We start from the raw sequence: 22,409 nt of genomic DNA, 5'->3' as shown, positions 1-22,409 counted from the left end.
GACCCACTGAGTAATCTTGGCATTTTTTGTTTTAAATCTGATAATCTGATTTCTGACATCTGTAAAGATGTCAACAATACAGAGAGAGTACAGAGAAGATTTACCAGAATGTTACCTGGGTTTCAGCACCTAAGTTACAGGGAAAGATTGAACAGGTTAGGTCTTTATTCTTTGGAGCGTAGAAGATTGAGGGGGGACTTGATAGAGGTATTTAAAATTATGAGGGGGATAGATCGAGTTGACATGGATAGGCTTTTTCCATTGAGAGTAGGGGAGATTCAAACAAGAGGACATGAGTTGAGGCTTAGGGGGCAAAAGTTTAAGGGTAACATGAGGGGGAATTTCTTTACTCAGAGAGTGGTAGCTGTGTGGCATGAGCTTCCAGTAGAAGTGGTAGAGGCAGGTTCGGTATTGTCATTTAAAGTAAAATTGAATAGGTATATGGACAGGAAAGGAATGGAGGGTTATGGGCTGAGCGTTCGGCACGGACTAGAAGGGCCGAGATGGCCTGTTTCCGTGCTGTAATTGTTATATGGTTATATAAGTCTTTGCTGGTATTTCACCGGGTTCTGCAATCCCTGACTGAGCAGTCATGAGGCTCCTACTCACCTCCTGAGAAGACTGATACGAGCAAGACTGTTCCCCACCCCCCCACTGCACAAATTCTAACTAATTTGTGTGGGAGCGCCATCGAAAGTGACCTAACAAGCTGCTTCACGGTCTGGTATGGGAGTTGCAAGGCAGCGGACTGTCAAGTCTCTAAAAGGATTGTGAGGACTGTTTAGAGGATCATCGCGGTCCCTCTTCCACCCATCGGAGATATCGATCAGGACAGTGCCCACGGCATTACCAGTGACCCCTCCCATATGTCCAACTGTCCCTTTGACCCTGCCTCCCCCCCACTGCCAGGAAGGAGGTACTGTAGCATTAGGTCAAGGACGGTTAGGCTGGGAAACGGTTTCCCCTACAGACTATAAACCTACTGATCTCTCTGCCATCACCCAGGTCTCATCACTAGCGTCAGTCATGTTAAACCATTTACCTTTTTAAACTTGTGTCATAAACGCACCTTAATTGTTGTTACTTTATGTGTGGTAATATTACTTTGTGTAGTGTGTGAGTTATGTGTACTGCACTGTGCACCTTGGTCCGGAGGAATGTTGTTTCGTTTGGCAGTATGTAAGGCTGAATGACGATAAACTGCAAATTGAACCTAAATACAGAGATGGAATATGAAGACAGCTCAGAGAAAGGTACCTCAGAAATACTTGCATAGCTGGTGCCAATTCCTCCGCCTGTCTCCCATCAACAGACCACTGGACTGTTGTGGGTGACTCCAGGATGTAATGGAAGAATGCACTGCAGGTTAAATTTACTTCCTGACCTGGACAAGAATTGAACACTAAAGGTTAATGTACAGAGGAAATAAGACCATAATAGACCAAAAGACATTGAGGATGAATTAGCCCTTTCAGACCATCAAGTCTGCTCCGCCATTCCATCATGACTGATTTATTCTCCCTCTCAACCCCATTCTCCTCGCAACCTTTGACACCCTTACTGATTAAGAGCCTCCCAACCTCTGCTTTAAATATACCCAATGACTTGGCCTCCACAGGTGTCTGTAGCAATGAATTCCACAAATTCATCACCCTCTGGCTGAAGAAATTCATCTTCATCTCTGTTCTATTTTGAGGTTGTGCCCTCTGGTCCAAGACTCTCCCACTGAAGGAAACATCCTCTACATGTCTACTCTATTTAGGCCTTTCAATATTTGATAGGTTTCAATGAGATTCCCCTGTCATTCTTCTGAGCTCCAGTAAGTACAGACAGGAGAAAATCTGCAGATTCTGGAAATCTGAGCAACACACACACAAAATGCTGGAGGAACGCAGCAGTCCAGGCTATTTTTCTATGGAAAAATGTACAGTCGATGTTTTGGGCTGAGACCCTTTGGCAGGACTGAACTAGTCAAAGACCCTACTCAAGGACGGACAAACAACCAATATGTAAAAGACAATGAAATTTGCAAATACAAAAAAGAGAAAAACTATTAATAATAATAATAAATAAGCAATGAGTATCAAGAACATGAGATGAAGAGTCTTTGAAAGTGAGTCTATAGGTTATGGGACCACTTCTGTGTCGGGGTGAGTGAAGTTGAGTTGAGTGAAGTTCAAAAGCCTGATGATTGCGGGGTAATAACTGTTTCTGAGCCTCCACCATCAGATTTCTGAATGGACAATGAACCAAGCCATGGAAACAACCTCACTATCTTTGCTCTTTTTGCACTATTTATTTAATGTAATTATTTGTAATATTTAATATTTTTCTTTCTGTAACTTATATGGCTGGGAACTGCAGACAGCTACAGTGGACGTGCAGGATGACTCTTTATATTGTGAGGATAGACAGTACTACTGTCAGAGTCAAAGCCAATTTACTATCGGAGTGCTTACAGTACGTGTCTCATGAACTGTCTCAGCGTGAAATGTCGACTGAGCATTCATTTCTATCGATGCTGCCTGGCCTGCTGAGTTCCTCCAGCATTTTGTGTGTGTTGCTCTGGATTTCCAGCATATGCAGTGTCTCTTGTGCTTTTGCTACCATATACTACCTTGAGATTGTCTTTATTGCAGGCATTTAAAGGAAAGTGAACAAATACAATAGGATTTATGAAGAACTATAAATAACAAGGACTACGTTGAAAGTGGCGTCACAGGTAGAGAGGGCGTGAAGAGAGCTTTTGGCGCAATGGCCCTCATACATCAAAGTACTGAGTACAGGACATGGGATGTTATGTTGAAGTTGTACAAGATGTTGCCGGGACTGGATGATCTGACTTATGAGGTAAGTTTGAATAGGTTAGGACTGTAGCTTTAGAACACAGAAGATTGAAGTGCCGTTTGGTAAAATAATACAAAATTATGAGGGGGATAGATAAGGTAAATGGAAGCAGGCTTTCCCACTTAGGTTAGGTGAGACTATAACTAGAGGTCATAGGTCAAGAGTGAAAGATGAAATATTTAAGGGGAACATGAGGGAAAACTTCTTCATTCAGAGTGTGGAATGTGCTGCCAGCGCAAGTTGTGAATGTCATTTTGGTTTAATGGCTTTAGAGAAGATTGGATAGGTAGACCGATGGGAAGGGTATGGAGGGCTACGGTCTGGATGCTGGTCAAATGGACTAGGCAGTTTAAATGGTTTGGCATTGTCTAGCTGGGCCAAAGGGCAAGTCTCTATGATTGAAAAACTATGCAAAAGAATATAAATTAGGCAAATAATTTAAAAAAGTAAATAAATAATATTGAGAACATGAGTTGTAGACTCCTGGAAAGTGAGTCTGTAAGACGACTAGAACCAGGGGCTTACTGTCTCAGTGACAGGTGCACCATGCAGAACTGAGATGGGGAGAATGCTTTTTTCTCTCAAAGGTTTTGGAATAACGGAGGCTGATTGTTTGAGATCATTCAAACCAGAGATAGATAGGTTTCAGGATATAAAAGGACGCGTGGTTAGTGTGGGAAAATAGCGCCAAGGTCAAAGATCAGCCGTGGTCTTGATGAATGTTAGCGTAGATCAAAGGACAGGATGGCAGAGAGCTGCTCCCAATTCTTATGCTAATGTCTCTGTTAGTGTGTGCAGCCTTGGTATTTATGCATGCCACCATTAACCCACAATGTTGTGAAGCCACTAATCAAGAGCAAGAGATTATGTTAAAAATTCCATCTGGACCCCAAGGTTCATGGCCAGGAACAGCTCTCCGAGGCTGTGTTTGAACGCACAGCATGATGGGGGGATCTTAGTGTGTCAGCAAGTCTCAACGGTCGGCGTTTCAAGTTGACACCCTTCATCAGAACTTTGGAGTCATGTTGTACTGTCCATATTTCTCAACTGTAATTGAAAGTGTCCGATCCAGCTTGGTATGGTAACTGTTCTACCTGCGACCACAGGAAAATACAGGGTTGTGGACACAACTCAGCAGATTGTGCAAACCTGACTCCCCTCCATGGACTCTGTCTACACTCCTCACTGTCTCTGTAAATCAGCCAACATTTTCAAAGACAGCATCAACCTCAGACTTTTCGCCCTTCTGTTGGGCAGATAGAAAAGCCTGAAAGCACATGGTACCACCAGGCTCAAGGACGGCTTCTACCCCGCTGTTAGTATGACAAGGTGGACTCCTGACTTCACCATCTACCTTGTGATCTTGCACCTTATTGACCACCTGCACTCCATTTTTATTTATTTTTTTGTTCTTTAAGATATAGACTATAAGATCAGAATTAGGCCATTTGGCCCACTGAGTCTGCCATTTTATCATGGCTGATCCACTTTTTCTTTCAGCCCCAATCTCTTGCCTCCATGCCCTGACCAATCAACAAGCTATCAACCTCTGCCTTAAATATACATAAAGACGTGTTCCCCAGAGCTGCCTGCGGCAGTGAATCCCACAGATTCACCACTCTCTAACTCCCTCTTCATCTCCTTTCTAAAAGGATTCCCCTCTATTCTGAGGCTGTGTCCTCTGGTCTTAGAATCTCCCACTATAGGTTTCAATGAGGTCACCCTTCATTCTTCTGAATTCCAGTGAATACAGGCCCAGAGCCATCAAATGTTCTTCATCTGACAAGCTGTTCAATGCTGGAATCATTATCGTGAACCACCTTTGAACCCTCTCCAGTTTCACCACATCCTTTCCAAACCGGCTCACAATACTCCAAGTGAGGTGCCAGACAGACAGACATACTTTATTGATCCCGAGGGAAATTGGGTTTCGTTACAGCCGCACCACCAAGAATAGTGAAGAAATATTGCAAATATAGCCACTGATACATTATAAAATCTCAACATAACATCCTTGAAATGAGTGCTAACAATGGATTCGCCTTTCTCACCACCAACCCACCCTGCAAATTAACCTTTAGGGAATCCTGCACAAGGACTCACAAGTTGCTTTTCACCTCAGTTTCTTTCTCCATTTAGAAAATAATCAACCTTTCCGTTTCTTCTACCATGCTCTTCCCTACACTGTACTCCAACTGCCATTCTTTGCCCATTCTCCTAATCCATCTAAGTCCTCTTGTAGCCTCTCTGCTCCCTAAAAACTACCTGCCCCTCCACCTATCATCTGCAAACTTTGCAACAAAGCCATCAATATCATCATCCAAATCATTGACATATAATATAAAACAAATCAGTCCCAAAATAAGACACCTGTTGAACACCAATAGTCACTGGCAGCCAGTCGGAAAAGTCTCCCTTTATTCCCACTCTTTGCCTCCTGCCAATCAGCCACTGCTTTATCCATGCTAGGATCTTTCCTGTGATACCATGGGTTCGTAGCTAGTTCAGCAGCCTCATGCAAGACACTTCGTCAAAGACATTTTGCAATTCCAAGTACACAACATCAACCGATTATCCATTGTCTATTCTACTTGTTACTTCTTCTAAGAATTCCAACAGATTTGTCAGGCAAGATTTTCCCTTGAAGAAACCACGCTGACTAAGGCCTATTTTATCATGTGCCTCCAAGTACCCTGAGACCTCGTCCTTAACAATCGAGTCCCACATCCTTCTGACCACTGAGGTCAGACTAACTGGTCTATAATTTCCTTTCCTCTGTCTTTCTTCCTTCTTGAAGAGTTGAGTGACATTTGCAGTTTTCCAGTCTTCTTGAACCATTCCAGAATCTATTGATTCTTGAAAGATCACTGCTAATGCCTTCACAATCTCTTCAGCCACCTCTTTCAAAACACCAGGGTGTACATCATCCAGCCCAGGTGACTTATCTAACTTCAGTCCTTTCAGTTTCCCAAAGAAACTTCGATCTAGTAATGGTGTCTTCACACTCTTCATGCCCCCTGACATGTGGAACTTCCACCCTACTGCTCGTGCCTTCCACAGTGAAGACTGATGCAAAATACTTATTCAGTTCATCCACTATTTCCTTGTCCTCCGTTACTAACTCTCCAGCATCGTTTTCCAGTGGTCCGATATCCATTCTTGCCTCTCTTTTATACTTTATATATCTGAAGAAACTTTTGGTCCACTATTTAATATTATTGGCTAGCTTTCTTTTGTATTCTATCTTTACCTTCTTAATGACCTTTTTTAGTTGTCTTCTGATGGTATTTAAAAGCTTCCCAATCCTCTAACTTCCCACTAATTTTTGCTCTATTATAAGCCCTTTCCCTGGCTTTTATGTTGGCTTTCACTTCCCTTGTTAGCCATGGTTGTGTCATCTTGCCAATGGAATACTTCTTTTTCTTTGGAATGTATATACCAAGTGCCTTCTGAATTGTTTCCAGAAATTCCAGCCATTGCTGCTCCGCCACTATCCCTGCCAGTGTTCTTCTCCAATCAATTCTAGTCACCTCCTCTCTCACGCCTCTGTATATCCTTTACTCCACTGTAATACTGATACACCTGACTTTAGCTTCTGCTTCTCAAATTTCAGAGTGAAGTCGATCATATTATGGTCACTTACCCCTAAAAGTTATTTTACCTTAAGCTCCCTAATTAATTCCGATTCATTGCACGACACCCAGTCCAAAATAGCTGGTCTCATAGGCACTCTACAAAATCCCCCTCTTGGAATCCCACACCAACCTGATTTTCCCAATCTACCTGCATATTGAAATCCCCATGATAATTGTAACATTGCCCTTTTGGCAGGCATTCTCTATCCCCCACTGTAACTTGTACACCACATCCTTACTGCTGTTTGGGGTCTGTATATAACTCCCATCAGGGCCTCTCCACCCCTGCAGTTCCTTAGCTCAATCCATGATGATTCAACTACTTCCGAACCTATGTCACCTCTCTCTGATGATTTAATTTTTTACCATCAGAGCAACACCACCCCCTCTGCCTTCCTGCCTGTCCTTTTAATACAGTGTGTATCCTTAGACATTAAACTCCCAGCTATAATCTTCCTTCAGCCTATGACATCACACTTGCCAATCTACAGCTGTACCGCAAGTTCATTGACCTTATTTCATATACTGCGCACTTTCACCTTTTCCAACTTCGTCCACCTTTTATGTTGCAACTCATCTTCTTAATTTTGCTCTCTCATCTGCCTCTCTTTGCTAGGTGTCTCACTGCACATTACCTCTGTTTATAAACCAACTACCTCATCCTCAACACTATCACACCGGTTCCCATCCCCTTGCCAGATTAGTTTAAACCCACCCGAACAACTCTTAGCTGTAACCAGTCCCTTTTGTACAGGTCATACTCACCCCAGAAGAGATCCCAATGATCCATAAATCTGAAACCCTGCCTTCTGCACCAGTTCCTCAGCCATATCATCTTATTCATACCCTCACGTGGCACAGGCAGGAATCCAGAGATTAATACCCTGGAGAGTCTGTTTCTCAGCTTTCTGCCTAATTCCCTAAAATTTCTCTTCAGGACCACCCCACCTTGTCTACCTATGTCACTGATGCGACTATAGACAAGAGGTGCAGGAGTGGGCCATTTGGCCCTTCCCTGTACCAAGACTTCTGGCTGCTGGCCCTCAGCATTGAGAAGTCCATGGTCACGATCTGAGACATCCCTGATCCTGGCACCAGGGAGGCCTCATACCATCCAGGTGTCCCTATCGTGCCCACAGGACCTTGTCTCGGTTCCTCTGACGGAGGAATCTCCTATCAACTCTGCAGTCCTTCTCACCTCTCTGCTCTTCTGAGCCACATGACCAGACAGTGTCAGAGACCCCATCACAGTGGCCCCCACCGGTAGGTTGCCCCCTCAATAGTCTCTAAAGTTGTATAATTGTTATTGAGGGGAACAGCCACAGGTTACTCTGTACCGGCTGTGCTTTCCCCCACCTTTTCCTCACAGTCACCCGGTAAACCTGTCTCCTGCAACCTAAGGGTGACTTCCTCCCTGTAGTTCTTGTCCATCACCTGCCCATTGCCCAGTACGAGTCAAAGGTCATCAAGCTGCCGCTCCAGTTCCTGGAGCCCTCAGTGTCTGGAGCTGCAGTTCGGTGCACCTGGTGCAGATGTGTTTATCAGGGAGACTGGCAGTTTCCAGGACTTCCCACATCCCACATACAGTACAAAACCCTGCCCCGGAGCTCTATGCAATGAGAGAGAGGGGAGAGGGGAGAGGGAGAGAGAGAGAGAGAGAGAGAGGGGGGGGAGGGGGAGGGGGAGGGGGAGGGAGGGAGAGGGAGAGGGGGAGGGGGAGGGGGAGGGGGAGGGAGGGGGAGGGGGAGGGGGGAGGGGGAGGGGGAGGGGAGGGGGAGGGGGAGGGGGAGGGGGAGGGGAGGGGGAGGGGGAGGGGGAGAGGGAGAGGGAGAGGGAGAGGGAGGGGGAGAGGGAGAGGGAGAGGGAGAGGAAGAGGGAGGGAGAGGGAGAGAGAGGGAGAGAGAGACTAACTTGCAAGACAACGTATCTCGCCTAAACCTGATGAGCCAGACTGGCACAATCCAAAAGAATGGCTGCGCTGCTTACACTTGAACTATTCTTATTGGCCCTAGCTAAGTGGTCACTCCTCAAATCAGGAAAATTGCCGCAAAACTCTGCTTCCAAAATCTCAACTGCCACCCTGATTAAAAAGTAGCTCTTTTCACGCACCCCTGGTGTAGATTATCCAACTTTTAACATAACATTTTACTCTGCGTTTTGTTATTATTTTCCCTTCTACTACCTCAATGATCTGATCTGTATGAAGAGAATACAAGACAAGATCTTCACTGTACACGCGACAATCATAAACCAATTTGCCAGCTGCAATTGTACACCCCGGCCAGCCGGTGGTGCTGTCGAGCAGTACGCCTCGCTTTCCTATTGAAATGAACACTGAAAATGCAATTAAATTCGTTACTACAAGCTCACCTTGTAAGATAATCTTAAGGGACCTCCTTAACTGCAGCACAGTTATCGAGAAAGCAAATAACGTGCAAGGGCCACGACAACGTAGCTTCAGAGATCGTGGGCACTTGCCTCTCCATCTTCGAAATACCATGCCTAGGAAGGCAGAATCCATCATGAAGTACCCCCGGCACTCAAAACATGCTCTCTCTCATCAGTACCATCCGAGAGGAGGTAAGGGAGCCTGAAGAAACACTCAACATTTTAGGGACATCTTCTTCCTCTATGTCATAATATTTCTAAAAGGTCCTTAAACTCATGTATATTACCTCTCAAATTTGGCTCTTTTTTCCCAGTTTTGGGGTCCGTATTTACGGATGGATATGCTGCCGTTGGAGAGGGTCCAGAGGAGGTTCACGAGCTATCCCGAAAATAAAAGAGTTAACGTATGAGGAGCATTCGATGGCTCTGAGCCTGTATTCACTGGAGTTTAAAAGAATGGGGGGGGGTGGGGAATCTTATTAAGACATCCAATATTGAAAGGCCTAGATAGAGCACAGATTCTTGACTAGTCAGGGTGTCAAAGGTTGTGGGCCGAAGGCAGGAGAATGGGGTTGAGAGGAATAATAAATCAGCCATGTTGGAATGGTGGAGTAGACTCGATGGGCCGAATGGCTGAATTCTGCTGCTATGTCTTACGTCAAATTCACAGACAACTCACTGACACTTGTTGGCAGAAAGCAAACATCAGCCGACAGAGCGAATAAACCCACCGTACTCCACTTCCACTCGAAGGCCTGCAGCTAGTTGGTTTAGAATCGGGGGCTTCAGTTCACGCTGGCTAGCTGCAGTGAGAGAAAATCGCCCGTCAGGAATTAGCGGCATGGCATGCAATCTATCAGACATTACCCATGACAAAAAGAAAGCAAGATACTTCAGGAAACAGTGGACTCTATGCACTACATGACAGGCACATCCCCACCACTGGAGGTATCTACAGGAGGTGCTGCGTTAAGAAGGCAACATCCATCATCAAAGATCCCCACCACCTGGGCCATGCCACCTTCTCACAGCTGCCACTGAGCAGGAGGTACAGAAGCCTGAAGTCCCACACCACCAGGTTTAAGAACAATTACTTATTTTCAACCATTCCGCATAACCGTAATCACTATGGGTTAGCTATACTAGGAGCACTTCGATCACTTCCATGACATTACTTGTAAATCTTGTGTACAATTTGTGTTTTTCTTGTGAATTTTGCCTATCTGACACTCTGTGCCTGTGAGGCTGATGCCAGGCTTTTCATGCACTTGTGCAGATGACTTTGAGGCACAGCCATATTATGGGAGAGGGGGAATGTTACATTAATTCGATACATTCAATGCTAATGTGGTCAAGGTCAAGTTCATTGTTGTTCAGGTTGAGGATCCCGCATCCGAAATGCTCGAGGCCGGAAATGTTTCGGATTTCAGATTTTTTGGGGATTTAGGTATACTTGCATCTGTATGATGAGATACCTTGGGGACGGGACCCTAGTCTAAACATGAAATCCATTCACATCTCTCATCGACAGCTTATGTACAGCCGGTGTGCAGCTCACAGAGTGAACGGTCTGCAGTCTGATGTGATGGAGCCGGGCCCTCCACAGACTGTCGGAATTAAGCGACCTCTCCCAACCATGTCTATTACCGGGTTCTAGCACTGCGGTTAGCTTCATAACCGCCACTGATTTCAAAGAGTCACCCATTCTACAGCAACTATGATGGGAGGCAGCTCGGTTCATACGATATTTTAATAATAGTGTGCATTAAACAATACCTTCAATTTTCAGTTTGTCATGATAGATCGTTGCCTGCTTTACGATCAGCACACCATTAGGTGGCATTATGGTCAGACTGATGCTGACGACTCCACTTTTTCAGTTGAGGCCCTTTGTTGATCGGTGTCGACCATGGGTGTTGTGATCTAGCTGTCTACATGATATCCAAGCCCCCACAGCAGGCTCCCCCTCTCCACTCAGCTGATGGAGCCAAAGGAAGGGCAGAGACTGCACTTTTGCACCAGCAGGGTCACAGGAGTTACCAGTCAGCATTGAATTCAACGTCGGATTGCCCTGGGGACTCGGAGCTCTGGAGCTCTGGAGCTCAACACAGGACCTACATCCAAAGCCTTCCTCAGCTTTGCGACTTCTTGCAGTAGAAACAGTTCCACTGGGCTTAGCAGCTAAGCCCCACATGAAGGCCAGGAGCTGGACTTGCTTGCTACTTGCAGCATCTAATAGGGACTGGGAGCTTATTGTCATCACCATCCCTAGCTAGGACAACCTTAACCAGATTGAGACCTTCAGCTTTCACTTGATGCATTAACTCCAGTTCATCACATAGGTGAAGCCACGTCTCAGAACTGTGTGAAGTGCAGAAGGCCGCCCATCTCCTGAGACCTTTTCCAGCACCTTGTGGAATTTTCCATTTGTGGCATCATTCAGTGAACGTGCTCTCGTGTGTGACTGTTGGCCCTGTGTTTCAGCACCTTGACTCCCACAGGAACGCTGTCTCGTTTGGCTGTATTCATCAGCGTTCGTGTATGGGTTGAATGACAATTAAACGTGAGTTGAATTGAACTGCATCATGCTTGCACTCAAAACATTTTGGATTTGAGATTTACGGATTTTGAAGTTTCGGACAAGGGGTGCTCAACCATACACCATGTCTACCACCAAAATGGACCTGGTGTACAACACAGTGGAATGGATGGGTCGACACCTTGTGGTGATATCGAGTAACACACACAAAATGAGTAAACTGCTGATGTTTCGGGCTGAGTTAACATTGAATTCTCCTTCCAGTACAAAAATAGGAAGTAGAATTGAAGTGGTTGGCACTGGGAAATCACTCCTTTTGTAGTGGGCAGAGAGAAGGTCCTCAGTGAAGCAGTCTCCCGATCTACGTTGGATCTCACCAATATACAGGAGGCCACACCAGGAGCACCGGATACGGCAGATGAGCCCAACATACTCATAGGTGAAGCAGTGCCTCAGGGGGAAGGACTGTTCGGGGTTCTGAATGGTAGTGAGGGAGCAGGGGCAGGTGTAGCACTTGTTCTGCTTGCAAGGCTAAGTGCCAGGAGGGAGATCAGTGGGGAGGGTCGAATGAACAAGAGAGTCATATTGCGAGCAATCCCCGTGGGGGGAGGTGGAAGATGAGCTTGATGGTGGGAGTCCAGTTGGAGGGCATAAGTTCCAGAGAATAATGTGCTGGACGCAGAGACTGGTGGGGTGGTAGGTGAAGTCAAGAGGGACCCTATCCCTGGCAGGATGGCGGAAAGATGAGGTGAGATGGAAGAAGTGCAGGTGAAGGCAGAGCTGATAGACAACCCTTTTCTTTGAAGAAGGATTCTGGAATGAAGAGACTCACCTTGAGAGCAGATACAGTGGAGATGGTGGAACTGAGAGAAGGTGATGGCATTTTTACAAGTGACAAGGTGGGAAGAGATATATACAAGTGACAGGATGGGAGACCACTTCATCCAGCACTTTCACTCCATCTGCCATAAAAAGTGGGATTTTCCAGAGACAGCCATTTCTATTCTTCTTCCCATTCCCATTCTGACACGTCAGTCCATGGTCTCCTCTACCACCACAATGATGCCACACTCAGGCTGGAGAAGCAAAACCTTATATTCAGTGTGGGTAGCCTCCAACCAGATGGCATGAACCTTGGTTTCTCCAGCTTCCGGTAATTTTCCCTCCCACCCCCCCACCCCACCCAGCAGTACTCATTCCTGGTCCCCTCTCTCACCGAATCTCCTTACCTGCCCATCAACACACTCTGATGATCCTTCCCCCCTTCCCTTTCTTCCATGGTATCCTGACCTCTCCAAGCAGATCTCCCCTTCTCCTGCCCTTTATCTCTTTCACCAATTGATTTTCCTGCTCTTTATTTCACCCCTCTCCCTCTCCCGGTTTCACCTTTCACCTGCCACCTTGTACTTCTTCCTCCCCTCCCCCTGACTTCTTACTCTGACTCCTTCCTTCCTGCCCAGCCTTCGTGAAGGGTCTCGGTCCGAAATGGCAACTGTTTATTCCCCTCCCACAGATGCTGCCTGGCCTGCTGAGTTCCTCCAGCATTTTCTGTGCTTTGCTCTGGATTTCCAACACCTGCAGATTTTCTTGTTTTTGTGATACATTCCAGCTAATCTTCCTTCCCCTCCCACCACCTTCCCATTTAGCATCTTCCCCTTCCTTTCCAGTCGTGATACTCAGCCCAAAACGCTCTTTATTCACCACATAGCTGCTGCCTGACCTCCAGCATTTTGTGTGTGTGTTGCTCTGGATTTCCAACATCTGCAGAATCTCTTGTGTTGATGATATCAAGTGTATTGTTCCAGAGTCCTAAATTTAAACCAAGATCCTTACTCATCGTTATCGCAACACAGACAAAATACTGAAGGAACTCAGCAGGTCCATATGGCCATGAGGCCATAAGATGCAGGAACAGAATTAGGCCATTCAGCCCTTTGAGTCTGCTCTACCATTCCATCACGGCTGATTTCTTTTCCCTCTCAACCACATTCTCCTGCCTTCTCCCCTCAATCTTTGACTCACTTACAAATTAAAACCTATTAACCTCCACTTCTTCCCCTTCACAGCCATCCTTGGCAATGAACTGATAGTCACCACCCTCTGGTTAAATAAGTTTATCCTCATATTTGTTCTAAATGGACGTCCCTCTATCTGAGACTCTCCCACTATAAGAAGCATCATCTCCATGTCCATTCTCTCTAGGCCTTTTCAATATTCAGTAGGTTTCAATAAGATTTCCCACCTCATTCTTCTGAACGCCAGTGAGTACATACTCAAAGTATCAAACACTCCTCATACATTAACCCTTTCATTCCTGGGATCATTCGCATGAACCTCCTCTGGACCCTCTCCAATACCAGTACATTCTTTCTTAGATAAGGGGCCCAAAGCAGACCTGGAGACCACTTTGCTGATCACCTATACTCTATCCACCAGAGAAAGTGGGGTCTTCAGGTGGCCACCCATTTTCATTCTATTCCTACTCCTATCCCGACATGGCCTCCTCTACTGCCACAATAAGGTCATATTCATGTTGGTCATATTCCAACTGGGTAGCCTCCAGCCTGATGGCATGAGCATCAATTTCTCAAACTTTTAGTAATTGCTTCCTCTCCTCCTTCACCATTCCCCATCCCCCTTTCCTTCCCTCACCTTACCTGCCCATCACCTCCCTCTAGTGCTCTTTCCCCTTCCCTTTCTTCCAGGCCTTCTGTCCTCTCCTATCAGACTCCATGAGACCATAAGATAGAGGAGCAGAATTAGGCCATTTTGCTCATCAAGTCTGCTCAACCATTTCATCACGATTGATCCAGTTTCCTCTCAGCTACAATCTCTTGCCAAACCCCCCCCCCCCCACACCGTCCCACCCCAGCATATCCCTTTAAGCCCTGACTAATCAAGAATCTATCAACCTCTGCCTTAAATACACATAAAGACGGCCTTCACAGCTGCCTGTGGCAATGAATTCTACAGATTCACCACTCTCTGGCTGAAGAAATTCCTCCTCATCTCTATTCTCAAAGGACGCCCCTCTGTTCTGAGGCTGTGTCCCATAGTCTTAGATACTCCCACCATAGGAAACATCCTATCTATCAAGGCCTTTCACCATTCAATAGGTTTCGATTAGGCCACTTCTCATTCTTCCAGATTCCAATGAATACAGGCCCAGAGCCATCAAACGTTCTTAATATGACAAGCCATTCAAATCCTGAAATCATTTTTGTGAACCTCCTTTGAACCCTGTCCAGTTTCACCACATCCTTCCTGAGATAAGGGACCGAAACTGCTCACAATCCTCCAATTGAGGCCTCACTATTGCTTTGTAAAATCCCAACCTTACTTCTTTGCTTTTATATTCTAGTCCTCTTGAAATGAATGCTAACATTGCATTTGCCTTCTTCACCACAGACTCAACTTGCAAAGTAACCTTTAGTAATCCTGCGCAAGGTCTCCCAAATCCTTTTGCACCTCAGATTTCTGTATCTTATCTCCATTTAGAAAACAGTCAACCCTTTCATTTCTTCTACCAAGGAATACAACCAATACAACTTCCTGACACTATATCTCATTTGTCACTTCTTTGCCCATTCTCTTAATCCAAGTCCTTCTGTAGCCCCTCCCCTCATTTCCTCAAAACTACCTGCATCATCTGCAAACTTTGCAACAAGGCCATCAATTCCATCATCCATATTATTGACATATAACATAAACAGAATCGGCCACAACACAGACCCATGTAGAACACCACCAGACACCAGCAACCAACCAGAAAAAGCTCCTTGTCCAACCCTCAACCCTTTATCTCTTTCACCAATCCTACTTCAGTTTCTTAAGTCACTGCTCCACCTCTTCCCAGTTTCACCTATCACTAGTTCTTCCTCCTCTCCCCCCACATTCTCACTCTGACTTCTCATCTATTTTCTCCAGAACTGATGAAGGGTCTTGGCCTGAAACGTCGACTGTTTACTGTTTTCTATAGATGTAGCCTAACCTGCTGAGTCCCTCCAGCATTTTGTGTGTGTTGCATAATACTCTCAAGTCAGGCAGCAATCTGTTGACATTTCTGGCTGAGACCCTTTATTGGAACTGCAGGTGCCAGAATGAGAAGGGTGGGATGAGTACAAGATGTCAGGTGATTGGTGAAATCATGTGACCAGGAATAGCAGATAGTTGGAGGAAGGAGAGTGGGACGAAGCTGGAATGTGATTAGTGGAGGTAAAGGGCTGAAGGAAGGAAGGAATCTGATAGGAGTGGAGAATGGACCGTGGGAAAAATGGAAGGGGGAGGGTAACAAGATGGAGGTGATGAGCAGGTGAGAAGGGAAGGGGGTGAGGAGGAACCAGAAAAATTACCGGACGTTAAAGAATTCAGTGTTCATGCCATCAGGTGCAGAGGGAAAATAAGGTGTTGCTTCTCCAATCTGAGTTTGACCTCACTGTGTTAGTAGAGGAGGCCGGGCAGGAATGGGAATGGGATTCCTGCCATCAATGCCTTATAAAGCCTCAGCAGTAAATCATTGCCTTTATATCCTAGTGATACAAAATGAATAGTAACATTATATTTGAATTCATCACTGCCACTTCAACCCGTGAGGGTCTCCAGCAGGAACTGAACCACGATCACTGGCGCTGTGAAGCATTGCGCTACCTTGTCACCATGCCGGCGACCAGTTTATTCATTCATTCATTCTGAGGTACAGCACGGAACAGACCCTTCCAGCCCAATGAGCCATTCCGCCAGACCCCCACCGATTTAACCCCAGCCTAATCACAGGACAAGTTACAATGACCAATTAACCTCCTAACTGGTACACCTTTAGACTGTGGGAGGAAACCAGAGCACCCAGAGGAAACCCACGAGATAATGGGAAGAATGTACAGACTCCTTACGGACGATGTCAGAACTGAACACGAGTCCCCGACACCCTAAGCTGTTATAGCATTGCGCTAAAATGCTGCTGTGACTGGCAGGGGACTGCATCCAACTTTGAGAAGACTGCACGCGTTCCTCCCCCCCAACCCAGCTGAGTACGCTGCCCCTCCTGACCGAATATTTTAGAAAATTTGCAGCCAGTTGACTTCGACAACTGAGAGAGAGCATTTACCTGCGATGGTGGCACAGAGAATCCTGGTCAATTTGAAAGCCAAGCCCCTACGCATCACAGTTACGATGCAGGTGTAATTTCCTTCATGGTGTTCCATGACAATATTGACCCTCAGTTGTCCGTCAATGTTGTTCAACATATTGCTGCCACTGTCAATTATTTGGCCCCTCTGGGTGATGGAGAGAGAGAGAGAGAGAGAGAGAGAGAGAGAGAGGGAGGGAGGGATTATCACAATTAGCAGTGCCAGGGGTGAGACCATAAAATCATAAGACATACATAGGAGCAGAATTAGGCCATTCAGCCCATCATATCTGCTCCAACATGATTGATTTATTATACCACTCAACTCCATTCTCCTGCCTTCTTCTTTGATGCCCTAACTAATCAAGAACCTACTCCACTTCAGATATACTCAATGACTTGGCTCAATTAATTCCCCAGATTCATGACAATCTGGTAAAATAAATCCTTCCTCACCTAAAGGGATATTTATTAATTCCGAGTCTGTGACCTCTGGTCCTAGATACACCCAATATAGGAAACATCCTCTTCACATGCACTATATCTAAGCCTTTCAAAATTCATAGGTTTCAACGAGGTCCCCTTCATGCTTCTAAACTCCAGTGATTCCAGGCCCAGAGCTGCAAGATGCTCCACGTGTGTTGAACCTTTCACTCCTCTGGACCCTCTCCAATGCCAGCACATCTTCTTTAGATAAAGGGCCTAAAGCTGCTCACAATACTCCAAGTACAGTAGTGCTTTATAATGACTCAGCATTACATCCTCGCTTTTATATTCTAGTCCTTTCAAAATGAATGCTAACATTTACTTTCTTCATCACTGACTCAACCTTCAAGTTAAACATAGAAACAAAGAAAACCTGGAATATCATACAGGCCCTTCGGCCCACAAAGCTGTGCCGAACATGTCCTTACCTCACAAATTACCTAGGGTTACCCATAGCCCTCTATTTTTCTGAGCTCCATGTACCTTTCCAGGACTCTCATAAAAGACCCTATCGTATTCACCTCCACCACAGTTGCCGGCAACCCATTCCATGCACTCACCACTCTCTGCATAACAAGCATACACCTGACATCTCCTCTGTACCTATTTCCAAACACCTTAAAACTGTGCCCTCTCATGCTAGCCATTTCAGCCCTGGGCAAAAGCCTCTGACTATCCACACGATCACTACCTCTCATCATCTTATACACCTCTATCAGGTCACCTCTCATCTTCCATCATTCCAAGGAAAAAAGGCTGAGTTTACTCAACCTATTCTCATAAGGCATGCTCCCCAATCCAGGTAACATCCTTGTAAATCTTCTCTGCACCCTTTCTATGGTTTCCATATCCTTCCTGTAGTGAGGCGACCAGAACTGAGCACAGTACTCCAAGTGGGGTCTGACCATATAGCTACAACATTACCTCTCGGCTCTTAAACTCAGTCCTATGATTGGTGAAGGTCAATGCACCGTATGCCTTCTTAACCGCAGAGTCATCCTGCACAGCAGCTTTGAGTGTCCTGTCTCGGACCCCTAGATCCCTCTGATCCTCTACACTGCCAAAAGTCTTACCATTAATACCATATTCTGCCATCATATTTGAACCACCTCACACTTAATCTGAGTTGAACTCTCAGCCCAGTTTTGCATCCTATCAATGTCCCGCTGTAACCTCTGGCAGCCCTCCACACTATCCACAACACCCCCAACCTTTGAGTCATCAGCAAATTTACTAACCCATCCCTCCACTTCCTCATCCAGGTCATTTATAAAAATCACGAAGAGTAGGGGTCCTAGAACAGATCCCTGAGTCACACCACTGGTCACTGACCTCCATGCAGAATATGACCCGTCTACAACCACTCTTTGCCTTCTGTGGGCAAGCCATTTCTGAATCCACAAAGCAATGTCCCCTTGGATCCCATGCCTCCTTAATTTCTCAATAAGCCTTGCATGGGGTACCTTATCAAATGCCTTGCTGAAATCCATATACACTACATCTACTGCTTTACCTTCATCAATGTGTTTAGTCACATCCTCAAAAAATTCTATCAGACTCATAAAGCATGGCCTGCCTTTCACAAAGCCATGCTGACTATTTCTAATCATATTATGCCTCTCCAAATGTTGATAAATCCTGCCTCTCAGGATCTCCTCCATCAGCTTACCAACCACTGAAGTAAGACTCACTGGTCTATAATTTCCTGGGCTATCTCTACTCTCTTGAATAATGGAACAACATCTGCAACCCTCCTATCCTCCGGAACCTCCCCCATCCCCATTGGTGATGCACAGATCATTGCCAGAGCCTCAGCAATCTCCTTCCTCGCCTCCCACAGTAACCTGGAGTACAGCTTGTTCAGTCCCGTTGACTTATCCAACTTGATGCTTTCCAAAAGCTCCAGCACATCCTATTTCTTAATATCTACATGCTCAAAGCTTTTCAGTCTGCTGTAAGTCATCCCTACAATCACCAAGGTCCTTTTCCATTGTGAATACTGAAGCAAAGTACTCATTAAGTGCCTCTGCTATCTCCTCCAGTTCCATACACACTTTTCCACTATCACGCTTGATTGGTCCTATTCTCCCACATCTTATCCTGTTGCTGTTCACATACTTGCAGAATGCATTGGGGTTTTCCTTAATCCTGTCCACCAAAGCCTTCTCATAGCCCCTTCTGGCTCTCCTAATTTCTTACTTAAACTCTTTCCTGCTAGCCTTATAATCTTCTAGATCTCTATTACCTAGTTTTTTGAACCTTTCGTAAGATTTTCTTTACTTCTTGACTGGATTTACAACAGCCTTTGTATACCATGGTTCCTGTATCCTACCATCCTTTCCCTAGCTCATTGGAACAAACCTATGCAGAACTCCACGCAAATATCCCCTGAACATTTGCCACATTTCTTCTGTATATTTCCCAAGATCATCTGTTCCCAATTTATGCTTCCAAGTCCCTGCCTGATAGCCTCATATTTCCCCTTACTCCAATTAAATGCTTTCCTAACTTGTCCCTATCCCTCTCTAATGCTATGGTAAAGGAGATAAAATCGTGATTACTATCTCCAAAATGCTCTCCCACTGAGAGATCTGACACCTGACCAGGTTCACTTCCTAATACCAGATCAAGTACAGCCTCTCCTCTTGTAGACTTCTCTACATATTGTCTCAAGAAACCTTAATGAACACACCTAACCAACTCCACTCCATCTAAACCCCTCAGTCTCAGGACATGCCAATTGATATTTGGGAATATCTGTTATTATTACACCTTTCCAGAATCTGTCTCCCTATTTGCTCCTTGATGTCCCTGTTACTATTGGGTGGTCTATAAAAAACACACAGTAGAATAATTGACCCCTTTCTGTTCCTAACTTCCACCCACAGAGACTCTGTAGACAATCCCTTCATGTCTTCCTCCTTTTCTTAACCTTTGGGGAATCCTGCTTGAGGACTTCCAAGACCCTTTGAATCTCTAATTTCTGAATTTTCTCCCCATTTATACCTTCTACCAAAGTGCATGACCAGACACTTCCCTACTCTGCCACTTCTTTGCCCATTTCCCCAATTTGTCTAAGTCCTTCTGCAGATTCTTTACTTTCTTAATATTGCCCCTCCAACCATCTTTGTATTTCTCACAAACTTAGCCACAAATCATCAATTTTGCCATTCAGGTTATTGACATACAAGCTAAAAAGAAGTGGTCCCAGCACACACACCCCTGAAGAAAACCTCTGGTCACCAGTAATCTAAAGGCTCTCTTTATTCCCACTCTTTCCCTCCTCCTGGCAGCCAATCTTCTATCCATGCTAGTATCTTTATCTTTCCTGTAATACTCTGGACTCTTATCTTATTAAGTAGCCTTATGTGCATCAGCTTGTCAAAGCCCTTATGAAAGTCCAGGTGAACAATTTCCACGACTTTGTCTATTCTGCTTATTATTTTCTCAAAGAATTCCAACAGATATGTCAGGCAAGATTTCTCTTTAAGGAGACAATGCTGACTTTGGTCTATTTTATTATGTGCTTCCAAATATCCTGAAACCTCTTCCTTAATAATGGACTCTACCATCTTCCCAACCTCTGAAGTCTGGCTAACTGGACTACAATGTCCATTTCCGGCCTCCCTCTCTTCTTAAAGAGTAGGGTGTCATTTGCAATTTTCCAAAGCTCTGGAACCATTCCAACATCTACTGATTGTTGAAAAATCATTACTAATACCTCCACAATCTCTTCAGCCACCTTTTTCAGAACTGTGGTGCACACCATCTGGTCCAAGTGACCTATCTAACTTCAGACCTTTCAGTTTCCCAGAACCTTCTCTCTAGTTATGGTAACGTCACACAGTTTGTGACCCCTGACACGTGGAAATTCCACCATACTGACAGCATCTTCCACAGTGAGGAGTGATGCAAAATACTTTTTCAGTTCATCTGCCATTTCATTGCCCCCCCCACATTACTACCCTCCAGCATCGTTTTCCAGTGGTCTGAAATCCACTCTTGCCTCTCTTTTACACTTCAAGTATCTGGTGAAACTTTTAATATCTGGAAAAAAAAGCCTTTTGGTATCCTCTTTAATATTATTGGCTAGCTTACTTCTGTATTCCATCTTTAGCTTTTTAATTATATTTTTTATTGCCTTCTACTCTGGGAATGTAGTCCATCTGATCCAGGGGACTTATCTACCTTCAGTCCTTTCAGTTTCCCCAGCAGTTTCTCCTCAGTACTAGCAACCGCACTCACTTCTGCCCCCAATGGTCTCCAATTTCTGGCATACAGCTAGTGTATTCCACAGTGAAGACTGATGCAAAATACATATTAAGACTGTCTGCCATTTTTTTGTCCACCATGACTACCTCTCCAGCATCATTTTCCAGTGGTCCAATATCCACTTTTGCCTCTCATTTTCTCTTTATATATCTGAAAAAAAAAAGCCTTTTGGTATCCTCTTTAATATTATTGACTAGCTTAGCTTCATATATCTTCTTTCCGCTCATTTTAGTGGCCTTCTATTGGTTTTTAAATGATTCCCAATTCTCGATATTTACATTAATTTTTGCTATATTATATTTTCTTTCTATACTGTCTTTGACTTCCCTTGTCAGCCATTGTTGCCTCATCCTCCCTTTAGAATATTTCTTCATCTTTGGGATGTATCTATCCTGCACCTTCTGAATTGCCCCCAGAAACTTCAGCCACTGCTGTTCAGTCATCTCTGCTAGTGTACCCTTCCAATCAACTTTGGCCAGCTGTAATTTAAGAACATAAGAGCATAAGAATTAGGAACAAGAGTAGGCCATCTGGCCCGTTGAGCCTGCTCTACCATTCAATATGATCATGGCTAATCTGGTCATGGACTCATATCTCCACCTTCCTGCCTTTTCCCCATAACCCTTAATTCCCCTTCTAAGCAAAAATTTATCCAACCTTGTCTTAAATATATTTACTGAGGTAGCCTCCACTGGGAAGAGAATTCCACAGATTCACCACTCTCTGGAAAAAGCAATTCCTCCTCATCTCCACCCTAAATCCTGAGGCTATGTCCCCTAGTTCTAGTCTCATCTAACAGTGGAAACAACTTTCCTGCTATCTTATCTACTCTTTTCATAACTTTATCTGGTTCCATCAGATGTCCTCTCATTCTTCTGAATTCCAGTGAATACAGTCCCAGGCAACTCATCTCTGGATTCAACCTGGTGAACCTTCTCTGAACTGCTTCCAAAGCCAGTATACCCTTCTTCAAGGAAGGAGACCAGAACTGCACACAGTTGCCCTCCAGGCACCTACTCCAGGTGCCCTCTGCCTACCTGTCTCTTCTTTCAATACAAAGTGTACCCTTAGATATTAAGCTCCTAGCTATGATCTTCTTTCAGCTCCGACTCAGTGA

The 22,409-nt window shown here is 45.0% G+C and overlaps 1 protein-coding gene across 9 annotated transcripts in view; it reads right to left on the bottom strand.

Moving 5' to 3' along the window:
- LOC132406345 (interleukin-1 receptor accessory protein-like) overlaps window positions 1–22,409 on the bottom strand; it is a 68,959-nt gene that overhangs the window by 14,543 nt on the left and 32,007 nt on the right. For 8 of the 9 annotated variants that reach the window (XM_059991898.1, XM_059991942.1, XM_059991893.1 and 5 more), the window contains 4 exons: window positions 16,514–16,682; window positions 9,602–9,673; window positions 8,853–8,984; window positions 1,258–1,384 (listed from right to left, as the gene is read on the bottom strand). In XM_059991898.1, coding sequence (XP_059847881.1) covers window positions 1,258–1,384; window positions 8,853–8,984; window positions 9,602–9,673; window positions 16,514–16,682 — 500 coding nt within the window. The remainder of the gene's footprint in view (window positions 1–1,257; window positions 1,385–8,852; window positions 8,985–9,601; window positions 9,674–16,513; window positions 16,683–22,409) is intronic. The other variant, XM_059991906.1, reaches the window with a different exon arrangement.

This window comes from Hypanus sabinus, chromosome 2, assembly GCF_030144855.1.
Source record: "Hypanus sabinus isolate sHypSab1 chromosome 2, sHypSab1.hap1, whole genome shotgun sequence".
NCBI classification, from domain to species: Eukaryota; Metazoa; Chordata; class Chondrichthyes; order Myliobatiformes; family Dasyatidae; genus Hypanus; species Hypanus sabinus.
Note: the sequence above shows the minus strand (reverse complement) of the source record. Positions and strands in the feature narration are given on the sequence as shown.